The 13,717-nt window shown below is 36.8% G+C and overlaps 1 protein-coding gene across 2 annotated transcripts in view; it reads left to right on the top strand.

The window, feature by feature from the left end:
- The window catches only part of SRGAP1 (SLIT-ROBO Rho GTPase activating protein 1), a 228,488-nt gene that overhangs the window by 109,181 nt on the left and 105,590 nt on the right, over window positions 1–13,717 (top strand). For both annotated transcript variants that reach the window (XM_016139894.2, XM_016139893.2), the window contains exon 3: window positions 503–665. In XM_016139894.2, the coding sequence (XP_015995380.2) occupies window positions 503–665 (163 nt within the window). The remainder of the gene's footprint in view (window positions 1–502; window positions 666–13,717) is intronic.

The raw sequence follows: 13,717 nt of genomic DNA, 5'->3' as shown, positions 1-13,717 counted from the left end.
GTGGGAGTTAATAAATAACCCTCAAATTTATGTTCTATGGAAAGCTTACCTAGCCAAATAATCTCTTTTGTAACAACAGACTGAACGGTCAAAGCAGACTTTGTGTGCAATGGCAGACCACGGTTTTTCTGTGAGACAGTAGTCTATAGATTTTTATGTAAACATGAACTGCTTTTTTCAATAATGTGTTTAAACCTGAAGGCCTGCCTGAGTACAGTATGTGTTAGGGTCCCAGTGGCCCTTGTCAGGAGTGTGGGTTTTGACTTGTGTTCTTAGTCCAAATTTTCTCTTCCAAGCCTAGGGAATCGCTGGGCTCTGTGCCATCACAGCCTGGAAGCCTGTTCTGCTGGCTGTCGAGTGTCCTGGTGTGAGCAATACCCAGATTAGAAAGAACCGCGACAGTACCTGTCTGTTGTGGCTCCTAGTTTGCCATGGTGTCTTCCCATAGCTGATTGGGGCAGGTTCGTAATTCATGGTAATTCTGTTTTTCTTTGCTTCCTAGGAAAGACCAGAATTTGTTGTCTCCAGTGAACTGCTGGTATTTGCTCCTGAACCAAGTGAGAAGAGAAAGCAAAGACCATGCAACCTTGAGTGACATCTACCTGAACAATGTGATTATGCGGTTCATGCAAATAAGTGAGGATTCCACCAGGATGTTTAAAAAGGTACATGCTATCAATCCTGCTACACTGTGCTTTCCTGAAACTGCTCTGCCTATAACCACAACTGAGAAGGGGCTGGTGCCTTCATTAATTGAACTCAATAAATTTTAGGTAAAAAAAATAAATAAATGAATAAATATTTTAAAGACACAGGATGAAAAGTTAAGCCTGAGCAAGCGTACGTGTAAAGTTAAATCACTGAGTCTGTGACCTGAACAATGTGAGCAAAATTTTGAAATCAGACGTATCTGCCAATTGCACTTCTGTCCTTAGGAACAGACTGCCTGCAGTTGTGAAAAACCAGACCGGTGAGGAAAAGCCTTAAATTCTGTGTTTTGGGCTCACACATAATCAGAGACTTGCGAAGAACAAGATAACCAGATGTACTGCTCTCTTAGGAAAATGTTATCACAGTTTCTTCTTACTCCCACCAGACCAGCAGCGGAGACTGTGATGGAGTGACATGAAAAACATTCCTCAGGGCACAGCAAATTCTGTCCTTACGTGCTGGAGAGTTTCCTCTTTCCCAGATGTATTCAAAAAAAAAAAAAAGGAAAGAAGGAAAGAAACTGGGCTTTTAACGCTCCTTGTCATTGTTACTAGTCTCTGCCAGCTCTCAGCAATTTTTTTGTTGTTTGGACATTTTAGTTGAGAACAATAACAAAATTGGACCATTTCCTGTGAAGAGAATGCGGCTACTTGCCCAATTAGACTGGCTTTCAGTTTTTGTTTGTAGGACAAGGGTTTCCCCAACCCCCACCTCAGCTTTGTACTAATAACATTGGTGTCTATACTGATGTCTGTACCTCTATTCAATAAGTAATTATTAGTTTCAGAAAGTGGAGCAGGAAAAAAACCACCTTATAGATTAATGACATATTTATGTTTCAAAGAGGCCCCTTAAAACAAAGATGTAGTGTTAAGCAGGCCAGCTGGAAAACTTCTTAGTCGTGTGTGATAGATCCACATTAGATTTGATTTCTAACCTAGAAATGGAATTTAGCAAACTACAAGTCATCTTTTGCTTCAGTAAATAGAGGGTAAAATGTTTCAAAAAAGGAGAAATTTTAAAAATCTAGATCTAAGAATATATTAACAAGAAAACAGAAATATCCTATGTATCTTAAAAAGTAAAGATTAAAAAAAAAAACAGACCGAGTCATGAAAATGAAGTAATATTCTCATACATCAGCCTTTTCAGCCAAGATCTCATTTGGTTCAAAGTTTTGTTTGTTCAGGGATTTGGTTTTTTTTGTTGTTTTTTGTTTTGTTTTGTTTTTTGGCATGGGGGGAGCATCTTCTAAGAGCAGGAGACAGTGTTAGGTCTTGGAAGGGCTTTATAAATGAAGAAAAATTAGTCCTTTGGTCAAGGAGGTCACAGTTTATCCAGATTTAGGTGGTGCTGTACGATGCTTCCCAGTCATGGGTGTGCTGGCACCATTCAGCCAGGGGCTCTGGGATCAGTACCTCAGTTGAGTTTGTTTATGTAACCCAAAAAAGCATCTTTAAAATGGCTGGCTGGGGAAGCAGAGTTAAAAGACATGTCTCTGCCTGCAAGGAGCTCATTACAATAATTAATAGTTACTGTGCTAAAGGGACGCACATCCCACTGTGGGAGCTTAAAGGCTGGAGATCTTAACCCTACTGAAGGGTCAGGAAATTCTTCACAGAAAAGGGTACATTTGAAGTGAGATCTGTAGGAGAAGGGGGTGATCATCAAGCAGACTAGGACAATGACCTATTCTAGGGAAAGCAACAGTGTGACATGTTCAGGGAAAAGAAAGAGATGTGACTGGACCAAGGGTTGTATGGGCGAGAGTGATGATGGACGCGAGGCTAGGAAGGACAGTCTTCGTATGCCCTGCTAAGATGTTAGAATTTATATTTTGTAAATCAAAGACTTGACTAAGTTGATGGAAACCAAGAGTCGATAGATGGATTTAGATTTGACCTTCTGCTTACTTGCTTTGTGACCTTCGGAGGTGATTCAGGACAGTGCGTCACTCTCTAAAGGAGTGAGGAAGGCAGGACTGGGCAGAAGGCAAAGCAGAACCTATAGAAGCTCTGCAGCTGGGCTGGCCTTTTGGGGTTATCTCATTTATTTTTTTGTCTGATATCTAGGCAAAGGGCCTTGCCTTTGTTTTGCTGTCATAGGATTTGAGCTGCCCTCGGGGAGAAACTGAGCAATATTGGAGCAAAGCAGCGCCCTTTGGTGGAGGGTAATTCCCATGGGTAAGAGAGGGATCATCTGTGGGTTTCAGCAGTCAGCAGCCAGTATTCCCCATAGCTGGGGGAATGAGTTCTGGTTCTTGAAGAGAAAGTCTGGAGAACATGCAGTAAACACACACACACACACACACACACACACACACACACACACACGCTGATTGTTTTTTACCTAGAAGTTTCTTCTTATCCAGATTTTCTGGGACTCAGAATTACAGTCCTTGGAAACTGTCGAGGTATAGTGGACTCCTGTTTACTGTGGCATTTAATGGGCAAACAGTCTTCTAACCATTGCTCACCACTGGAAAGTTAACAGCCATTACTATTACAGGTATCAAATTCTACCTTCCTTAAGCAAACCTAGCAGACTACACACCCCACCTTTCCATGTATATTACTGCTGGAAAAAGAACAAGAGAGGCAGAGGGCAAAAGGGAGAGCCGAGCTTATTGAGGAGACAGGTCAGCCCATTTGGACACAGTTGTCATCTGAAAGAACAGGAAGCCAGAACCTATATCTACCAAGTCTTTAGATTAAAAAGCAAGACTAGTCTTTTTCTACTTTGCTTTTTTTAATCACCAACCTTCCTCTTTTCTAGTTCTTTCATTGTTATGGTTCTCTTTGCTGTCAGGATGGAAAGAAATCATCAGAGCCAGTCTGAAATAACCTTTGGAGTGTTTAGTGCACATAATGCTGCTGTTCTTGGGAGAGGTTTTTCAGACTTCCTCATTTTTTCAAAAATACCCCAGTCTTTTTGGAGATCCAGATAGATGCTGGGAGCTTGAAAGATTCAGCCTGTAAACAGCTGTATCTTATTCAGTTTAGTCAGCGATAGAGAATACTTTTACCCAAACTGTTGTGTCAAATAGAGAGTTTGGAGCAGATAGTTCTAGGAATGGTTTTTTTTTTTTGGTTTTTTTTTTTTAATCCAAATGGATAGCATAATCAAGAACATATATAGGAATACATAATTCCATGCATAGGTATCGGGAACAGCTTCAAGACTTGATTAAATATTTATCACACAAAACCAGTTATAGAAATAGTTGTCTACACTTAACAAAGTTTTCAACAGGTAGAAAAAGCGAAGCTTTTTTAAAAACAACACTCAATTATTTATGTACTGATTATTTCATATTTAGGCATTTCAAGCTATAGATGAAACCTGCTGGTCAGAATAACGTAGTGACTCATCTTTGAGGCTCTGAAATCAGACATCATGGGTATGAATTTGGCTTTGCCATTATTAGTAGCAATGTGGACTCGGAAGTATTTGTAAACTTCTTAAGCCTTAGTTTCCACATGTATAAAGTAGATAAAGTAACCTATTTCAGGTAATTGTATGGAGGATTTATGAGTCATACATGGAAAGCCACTTAGGTCAGTGTCTGGACTTAATTACTCCTAACTTTTAGCTGTTATCTTTATTATTATCTATGTTGTATGTACTTACTCCACGCAGTCATTATAATTATGTAATGTGAGATTAAACTAGACACTAGACTAAATGTGTCCTCATTCTAAGAATATATGGTACAACTGTGGTGAACACATCTAAATCGTCACAAGTTATTTGTATATCACTTATTATGAAGTTCCAAATCATATTTGTAAGTGGACTCTGAGAAATGCTCTCACAGCATTCTTGCTTGTAGCTGAATTAAAATTTTAGTTGTCACATTTCAACAATTAATGGGAAATTAGAGAATAACCCAGCAAATACCTGTGTTTGTCAACCCCTTGTGCCTGTCAGGTCCCCAAAGCTATTTCTTAAGGAGAGTCTTAACATTGAGGTATCACTGGTTTATTCATTGATTCAACAATAAGAGTTATTTCGTTCCAGGCCCTCTGTTTTGTATGGAAAACGTGAGCATGGAGAGAGTAGGACTCTTCTTTTAACTGTGTTAAGTTCTGCTTTGCCATTTTAGGAGAAAGTCAGACACTGGAGGCTCCTTTTACATATGGGTTTGTTTCATTATCAGCCCTCACTTCTTTCCCAAAGAACAAGGGTCGAGGCAGTGCCTCCTGCCTTGTTTTCCAGCCCTGCCTCCTGGAGTGATGAGATTTTGCTGCCTTCTTTCCATGACTCATGCTGAGAGAGTGTGTTCTGCATCTGGTTTGGTGTTGCAGCCAGAAAATGTGCAGTTCACGTGCTACAACAAAAAATGTAATTCATGTCAGCAGTCACAGGAAAGACTATAGCTCAGTAATCGCTTTATTTAAGCACCTTATCCTATGATCTTATTTACCAATTTTGAGAATGTCAGTAGAAGTAGTTAATAGAAGAAGTTTAGAGGGAGTACCATAAAATGGTAGCATTTGAATATGCTAAATTATCTCTGTGTTTTAAATGATCTTGAAGTCCATCATATCCCTATAGATTGTTTTCATATTATTAATGTTTTAATCCTTCCTTGGTTTGCATAAACATCTGTACAAGTATAATTTATTTTTTTTCTTCACTGATAATTATGGCACCTGTACACTACCGCTTACTGAATTTTAACTACGCCAAGAACTGTGCTCTGTATTTTTTACTCACTACTTCGCACATCCTCACAGCTGCCTAATGAACAGGTGTTATAATCCACATTTGAGAGATGGGGAAACAAAAGGGTCGGAGATATAAATTCTAGAGCCGGGTTGGCTGGTATATATTCTTGTCTTTGTCCATATATTTTAGAGAGTTCATAGTTTACTATGACTCTATTGGTGTTTTTTGATGGTTCTTGGAGATATTACTCAAATGCATAGATCAGAATTTCTGAGAACTAGGACACTGTGGTTCTTGGCTCTATGTATTTCTTATGAAAATCCTGAAGGATGATAGTTCAGATGAGGCAGCAAAATCTGTCAGTCATTCAAGTTATAGGCAGGGATTCAGAGCACCAGAGACTGGCCCCAAGACACTGAGAATTACCCCACTTTATTATAAATTCCATAGGTTGTCAGGTTCAGACTCAGGAATTAAATTAACCCACTTTGGTCTTGTTGGTTATGTGGCCTAATTTGAAAGGAAGGGATGACAAATTACTGCTAAGATTTGGAAATTTGTAGTCATTTTTTATTTTGATCAAAGCCAATTATATTCTATTTAAATACCTCACTATGAAAGAAAATGAAGACCTTTCACGGGGAAAAAAAACACTGTGTTTCCAATTAGATCGTTTTAAATAAGTCAATATTCCAACAGATGCTTTAATATAAGTTAATAAAAGATACCAGTCTACTGTAGATCTCTGAGCTCTACCCTTGTTTTGAAGAAAAAGCCCATAGATTTTTAAAAATCTGAAAACTACTGATCTATATATGAAAGAAAAGTCTATTTTTTAAAAATAATAACATATATTCATTGTACAATTTAGAAAACTAAAAAATATAAAAATGGAAATAACAATTACCCATATTAAAACAGTCTACTGTTAATATTTTGGGTTCTATCTTTTCAGTATTTATATGATTGACATATGTGTCATATACAAACTTACATATGTATTTTACAAAATTGGAATTCATTGCATGTAGCTTGGGAACATGCCCTTTTCTTGTGAAATAGTGTTCCCATGTCTGGAAATAATCTTTTAAAACAAGATAGTTCATGCTTGTATAGTATTTTACTCTGTATGGCCATGTTATTTGGATGTTTAAATATTTCACACATCTGTGATTTTTTTTATGCTATAGTCCTCGAAGTAGAATTATTAGGTAAAGGATAGAGTTAGAATTTTATGCTTTTGATAAATTCTTACCTTTTGCCTTCCTGGAATAAAGATAGTCATGGCTGTGATTTACCAATGAGTATCTGTCCCGTGAAAAATAAAGTGACTCTTTCATTAGCAGAGAGCTACCACATGTGATTTAGTATGCTGATGCAACAGTAGTAAATAATATAACAGGAAGAACTTTTTCAAAGTGTTTCAGTGTGGTGAAGCAGAAGAATTAAATGGTATTCTGGTATCCTCAAGGGACAGCTTAATTATTGATGGGCCCTAGAAAAATAAGTGAGGATAGTTCAAGTAACACTACTATCTGGTTCTCCTGAGTTTTATTGACCCTATGGCTAGCTCATTTTTCTAGAAATAAATTAAAACTAAACTACCATTTCTTAAAATATATTTTCTGAAATATTTTAGAAAATATTTTAAATTTGTGCCTATGAATTGCTTATTAGGATGGCTGGCACATAGTAAGTGCTTAATGAATAGTGGTTGATAATGCTGCAGTTCTTGCATTTACATTGTTGCCTTTATTAGTGACAACAGGACATGTGTGATTTACCTAGCTGTAAATTTAGCAGGCACGTTACTAAATAAGATCATTCACCAATAGTTCAGAGCTTTATTAAAGACTTTTACAGAGGACATTAAGCAGATGATCTGAGTGTCACTTTGGAAAGTGATAAAATTTTTAAAAACCTGGTGCCACATGGTATGGTGGTACAGACATTCACGTTAGTAGTTAAACCCATGATTACTCATAAAGAACAGTTGTAAAGCACTTGAAACTTACAGTAAAAAAGAGATCTGGAAGTGTGTGAACCAAAATTAAATGAGGGTCTGTTAGTTGCTTTAATTTTCTTTTGTTTACTTATCAGTGGTTTCTGATTTGGGAGCAATGAACTATTATATAAGACCCAAGAAAACAGTTATTTATTGTAAACTAGAAACTAAATCTTGGCCCAGAATACACCAGTCAGTGCTTACTATAAAGAAGTGGGGAAACTATATCCAGTAACTAATTCAGTCTCAAATGCTATATACTGATGTAGAATTAGCTTATTCTCCAGGTGCACTCAAAAACTGTGCTTTGAATGTACAATATTAGGATGATTAAAATTTAAAAACATGAGCAAGATGGAAGCTTACACATCGACTCCAAGTGCCTTACCTCCCAAGCTGCCTTTGAAATGACTAATCAAATATATAAATAGAAAAACTGGGACAATCTTTTTAACTTCAAGCAGATCCCATTACTCCTTTGTTCACTCTGTTGGCTCCCACCTCATTCTAAGTATAAGTCCATACTCACACCTCCTTTCCTAGCTTTATTTTCCTCTATAGCACTTATGCCTTTCTGACATATTACATATTTACTTTAACGATTTTTTACTTTTTGTCGCTCCTCAATTTGGATGTAAGTTCCTGAGGGAAGAGACCTTGTGCCATTTACTGAAATCGTAACTGACACATAATAGGTACTCAATAACAATTTATTGAATGAATAAATGATGAATACTTACACTATATTAGAAACTAGTAATGAGTGCTATCCACATAACAGAAATTTCAAGGCATTTCATTGCAGCAGGATCCAGTATTGACAAGGCTGGATTTAAAAAACACTATCAAGTGCAGTCTACTTCCCAAGAAAGAGAAATCGGAGGAAAAATCAGTCATGGGAAGTTTGTGTCAGAGTGGGCAACCAAAAAGTACTAGGGAGATTATGGAGCGGATGAAAATTTAAAAAGCAGTTCAATACAGTTCTTTATAAACTCCTGCGCGTACCCTTGAGCTACACAGGCTAGGGTCTGATCTTAAGTGGTCTACCTAACAAAGACTTTGAGAACTGAACTGAGGGGTAGACCACTGCCTGGGTGACTGGCCAGTGGCTGGTACATATGCAAGACAGATTCAAATAGTGCTACAAAGGTGTTGGGAACAAAACTGACATTGAAACCACAAACAACCCATAGAAGGCTGGTCAGGATGTGCTTTCTGAATTCAACCAGGTCGATTCCCTGACAAAACAAAAATATCAACATTCTACATATGGTTTAAACAAGACTCAAATTCTCATAACAATATTCAAAATATTCAGAATACAATCCAAAATACTCAGCATACAAAGAACCAGGAAAACCTCAACTCACATGGGAAAAGACAATCAGCAGACACCAATTCTAAATGACACAAACGTTGGAATTATCTAACAAAGACTTTTATAGCAACTGTGATAAAAATGTTCCAAGAAGGGCAAATGCTCTTGAAATGAATGGGAAGATAGGAAATCTCAGCAAAGAAATAGAAGATATAAATAAACAAATGGAAGTGTTAGAACTAAAAAATATAGTAATCGGAATTCTTAAAACTTACTAGATGGGTTCAGTAGCAGAATGGAGATAACAGAGGGAAGTCATTAATTTATGTTAATTGTGAAGATAGAGTAATAGTAATGATCCAATCTGAACAACAGAGAAAGAAGATTGAAAAAAAATTAGTGCCTCAGGGACCTTTGCGACAATACCAAAAGGTCTGACGTTTGTGTCAACAGAGTCCCTGAAGAAGCAGAAAAAGAGGAGTGTGTGCAGAAAAAATACTTAAAAAAAATAATTGCAAGAAAACTTCTCAAATTTGACAAATGAGATAGATCTACATATTCAAGAAGCTCAGCAAAACCCAAACTAGATGAATCTAAAGATGTCCGTACCCAGGCACATTATAATCACACTGAAAACTAAAGACAAAGAAAACAAAATATTGAAAGCAGCCAGAGGGAAAATGATACATCGCTTACGGAAAAACAACAGCTGGATGACTGGATTTCTCTGCCCACTAAATGCCAATAGCACTGTATTGATTGTGACAACCAAAAATGTCTTTAGGTATTGCCAAATGTCCCCTGGCTGTGGGGATTAGCCCTAGTTGAAAACAATAGATTCAAAATGAGTCCTTTCTCCCAAGGAGATTTTTTTAAAAAGAAATATTCCAATATGGTTTGTTTTTAATCACATGGTTTACAACTCTAGAGTGAAATAACAAACATGGAATAGGTCAAAAGGCACCCAGTCCCTTACCTCCCATAAAGAGGAGTAAAAAAATATTGTTCAGCAACAGGTTTATTTAGGTTTAGTTATTTATAAAACATCAGCACTCAATAAAGTTCATTTTCAAAGAGCCGTAGACATTGAATCCTTACCCATTTTCCTCACTAAAGAAGGAAATTGTCTTAAGAAAAGAACCGATGAGAAAACATTCCTACCATATGTCGAGGTGTCTGCAATTGAAATCAACAAAGTCTAAAGCAACCTGAGAACAGTATTTGGGTTGCTGGCCAAGGTTTTTTACCAGTCGAAGACTATGTTTAATTCCACATGATAGGATTCTAAATGATTTCCAGCAGCTGCAATACATGTCATATTGGGGGATACTGCACATATAGCAAATATTTGAATTAAGAAACACTTGTGATACCTTGAATTATAGCAACCCTAAAATAGACAATTGTAAACGGATACTAAATGTGGCTGTCGGATCGATTTCAGTATCTTTTAAATCTCAAAGAAAAAATATTTTCTCATTATTAGATAAGCAGTTAAATAGATACACTTTTTACCAACTAACTACTTTGTCAAATCAACATAGAAACTTAAAAAATAAAAACAGTGTTGACACTGGATATATGAACTATTTGTATTGAGAAAAACCAGTAATGTTCAGTAATTGATAGCAAATAAATACATGTACCAGTTTACTTTTTAAAATTTGATAGTTTCAAGTGAATAGAGAATCATAATAGACTGATGCACTGGCTTGAATAAACATGCCCATAAAAATCTCATCTTTCTAGCTGTAAAGATAGAGATCATGAGGGTGTACTAAAATAATTATCTTTTATGATTTGGCAGGGTCTTATAATTTCACTGAACAGTCATGACAGATCCACCGTAGCTTCTTTTTCCTTCCCTTTTCATTTCTTCCTGAACCTTACTGAGATCAGCTTTTTTCCCCCCTGAAACAGAATAAGTATTCTATTTCATTATTCACTTATGAAACCATTATTGATTATTATTATGTGACAGGCACAGTGGTGGATACTGAGGTCACAAAAATGAGTAAGATATATTCTCAATTGGTACCCTAAAGGAGCTTATAATCAAGTAAGTGATTAAAAGAAGAGAAGTGCATAAATGAAAATTACATTATAAATTGGTAACTGCTCTTACAGAGATAGGACCTAAGATCAGAAGAGCACAGAGGACCGAGTAAGGCCTACTGCCTGAGAAAATGGAGAAAGACTTCAGAGAGAGAGAGAGTAGCATTTGATCACAGTCTTAAACTTGGGGAGATTTGCAGAGGAATTAGGGGAAGTGCATTCATTCTTCTGTACAGAGACAGTAGCAAAGAACAAGGGTTTGGGGTTCAGAGAAGATGATGGCTGGTGGGGCTCTTGGTGGCCCCACATACTCAACTCAACAGTAGTGAGCTGTAAGGATATATTAGGCCACCTCTTTTGCCTGGGCTAAAAGCTCACCTCGGTTACACAACTGGCTGTGGTTAGGAGTGGAGCCTGAAGCATGGTGAAGCATATATAGTGGGATAACAACTATCTGAGATCCAGAAAGGCAGGTTTGAGGAAATGGTTCAAGAATTTCGATTCTCAGTTTGAGGAATTAGTATCTTATCATCTAAGCAACCAAGGAAGCCAGAAGAGAGTTTTAAGCAGGGATATGATATAATTGGCTTTGTTTTTCAAAGGCATTGTGAAGAGTAGTTGGAATGGGAAGACTGGTCTTGGGGAACCCAGTGAGAAAGCTGTTACATTAACAATCCAGGCAGTTATTGTCACGCTCTTGTGAATTATGGCCAGAGAGAAGGTCCAAACTTGTAATGATACTGTCTTTGTAAAGTTTACATCCACGTAGATTAAGAATAAATCAGGTCTATGGCCATGCCACCCTGAACAAGCCCGATTTCATCTGATCTCGGAAGCTAAGGGTCAGACCTGGTTAGTACTTGGATGGGAGACCACTTTGGAAGACGAGGTGCTATCGGTTTAAAAATAAATAAGTAAGTAAATAAATAATAAATAATAAAGGATTGTAAGATGACAAGGTTCTTGCAATCTATGAGGCCAACCAAGGGTTGCCTCACTTAAAAAAAAAAAAAGAAAAAAGTATATCAGATATTTGTTTCATAAAAGGTCTGTTGACAATTTAAAACCAGAACATTGCTAATCAGATTTTTTTTTTTTTTAAGGTTTCTGCTCTTTTAGCTGATGGCTCTTTATTTAGCCTGTTGGGAAAAGAGGAATATAACAGTGATTCCAAGATTCTTGGGTTTACAGTAACTACACAGACATGGGTTTGAACTACCTCTGCAAAACAGGGCAAATACAAGTGACTGCAGGTTACTAGGAAATGTGTCTTGCCTCCTGATCCTCCCCAGATCTTAGCCTCCACCCCTTGAAGTATAAAGAAAGTGCCCTTTTAATACCATTAGCTGCAAGACAATGAACAATTATCAGGGAGACAAGAATTCTCTCTCATTTCTTTAAACTGTCATATAATGAAGGAACAGTCAGAGAAACCAGAAATATTTAGGACAGAGAAAGTAAGTCTTAGCTAGGATACAATAGCTGTTTTCAAATATTTGAAGACCTGTCATATAGAAGATGGCTTAGATTAAGTAGCTCTGTAAGTCTACAGGCATCAAGACTAATTAGTAGAACTTAAGTAGAGACAAGTTCCACTTTATCCTAAGGAATACCTTCTAACAGTTACTGCAGCCTGAAGTCAGTAAGGGCTAGCTAAGAATGAGAATTCTGCTTTGTTGTAGCTTTGCAGAGTTCTCTGGAGCAGGCTTTATTTATCCTCCTTGGTATAGTATCTCAAACATGCTTATGTATTCCAGAAATTAAGTCTTGAATTATGTTGAATTGACATCTGAGACATACTGATTTGAAAGTCGATACGAATATTGTTGCATCAACATTTAGGAGAACCAATGGTGACTTCATGCAATGAAACAAGGCTATGATGCTGAGCTGATAATAGCATCATAATGACAGAACTTACTTTTATGGAGTGCTTATCTCAAGAATCTTAGGGAGTGTGTATTATAGTCTTCACCATTTTACAGATGAAGAAAGAACTCAGAGATAAGTAAAAGATATTTAAATAGTCTGACCTTAGACCCATATTGAAGATTTGGGAATTTTTCCCTCCCATTTCAAGTAGGCTGTCATCCCATGTGCATTTGCCCCTAGCCACCAGTGTTTTCTAAATTTCTCTGGTTGTATTCTAGAATCCAAATGCTCGGTGAGAAAGGACACTTACCCTCACAGGAGTTTGCTTCTTTTTCTATTCTTTAGGCTACCTTTACTTAAATTCATTGTTAATTATTCTAGACCAATTAACCAGTTCTGAGGTGGTGCTATTAATATCAGGCTAAATATAGATCTTTAAAAGAAATTTCTCATTTAGGTTAAATTGTTGAAAGTTGATTAGTTTATTAAATTTGGGATTTAATTCACCAGGTATATAGAGAGATTTTACTTGGTTTAAATTGAATAAGCATAAAACAGACTTACTGAAATTGTTTTGTTTACCTCTCTCACTAACTATAAGGCTACTTTTTTTTGTCACATAGAAGGTGTTCATAAAAAGTGGTAGAATGAATGAGGGAATGCATGAGTGAGTACATAAATGAATGAACTTTCGGTATCTCAAAGAATCTGTGCCTTTTGCTTACTAATTCAATGGACGACTTATAAATGAACGAATCTCCTGCTTATTGACTTGTTTTTGTAAATAGTCCCTGGATTTTTCTTACCACAATGCTATTAAGACTAAAGTCATGGGTTTTCTAGACAATGTGGTCTAATTTGCTTGACCACAGACTGTACTTATAGACCCAGCCAACTGTGCTGTAGATGTAAGCTTTTGGTCACACTGGGAACTTCAGATCTAGGTCACAAAAAAGAAAGACAGTTGGCTTTAGTGATAAAGTAGTAAACTCAGGTTAATCTGCTAAGAAAAAATATTATGGCAATATTAAGAAATTATCTGTAAGACTGAGTCATTAAATTGAAAAATGGTCTGGAAGTATATC

Source organism: Rousettus aegyptiacus, unplaced genomic scaffold, assembly GCF_014176215.1.
Source record: "Rousettus aegyptiacus isolate mRouAeg1 unplaced genomic scaffold, mRouAeg1.p scaffold_m13_p_2, whole genome shotgun sequence".
Taxonomy (NCBI): Eukaryota; Metazoa; Chordata; class Mammalia; order Chiroptera; family Pteropodidae; genus Rousettus; species Rousettus aegyptiacus.
The sequence above is the reverse complement of the archived record's forward strand: the minus strand, read 5'-3'. Positions and strand labels throughout refer to the sequence as shown.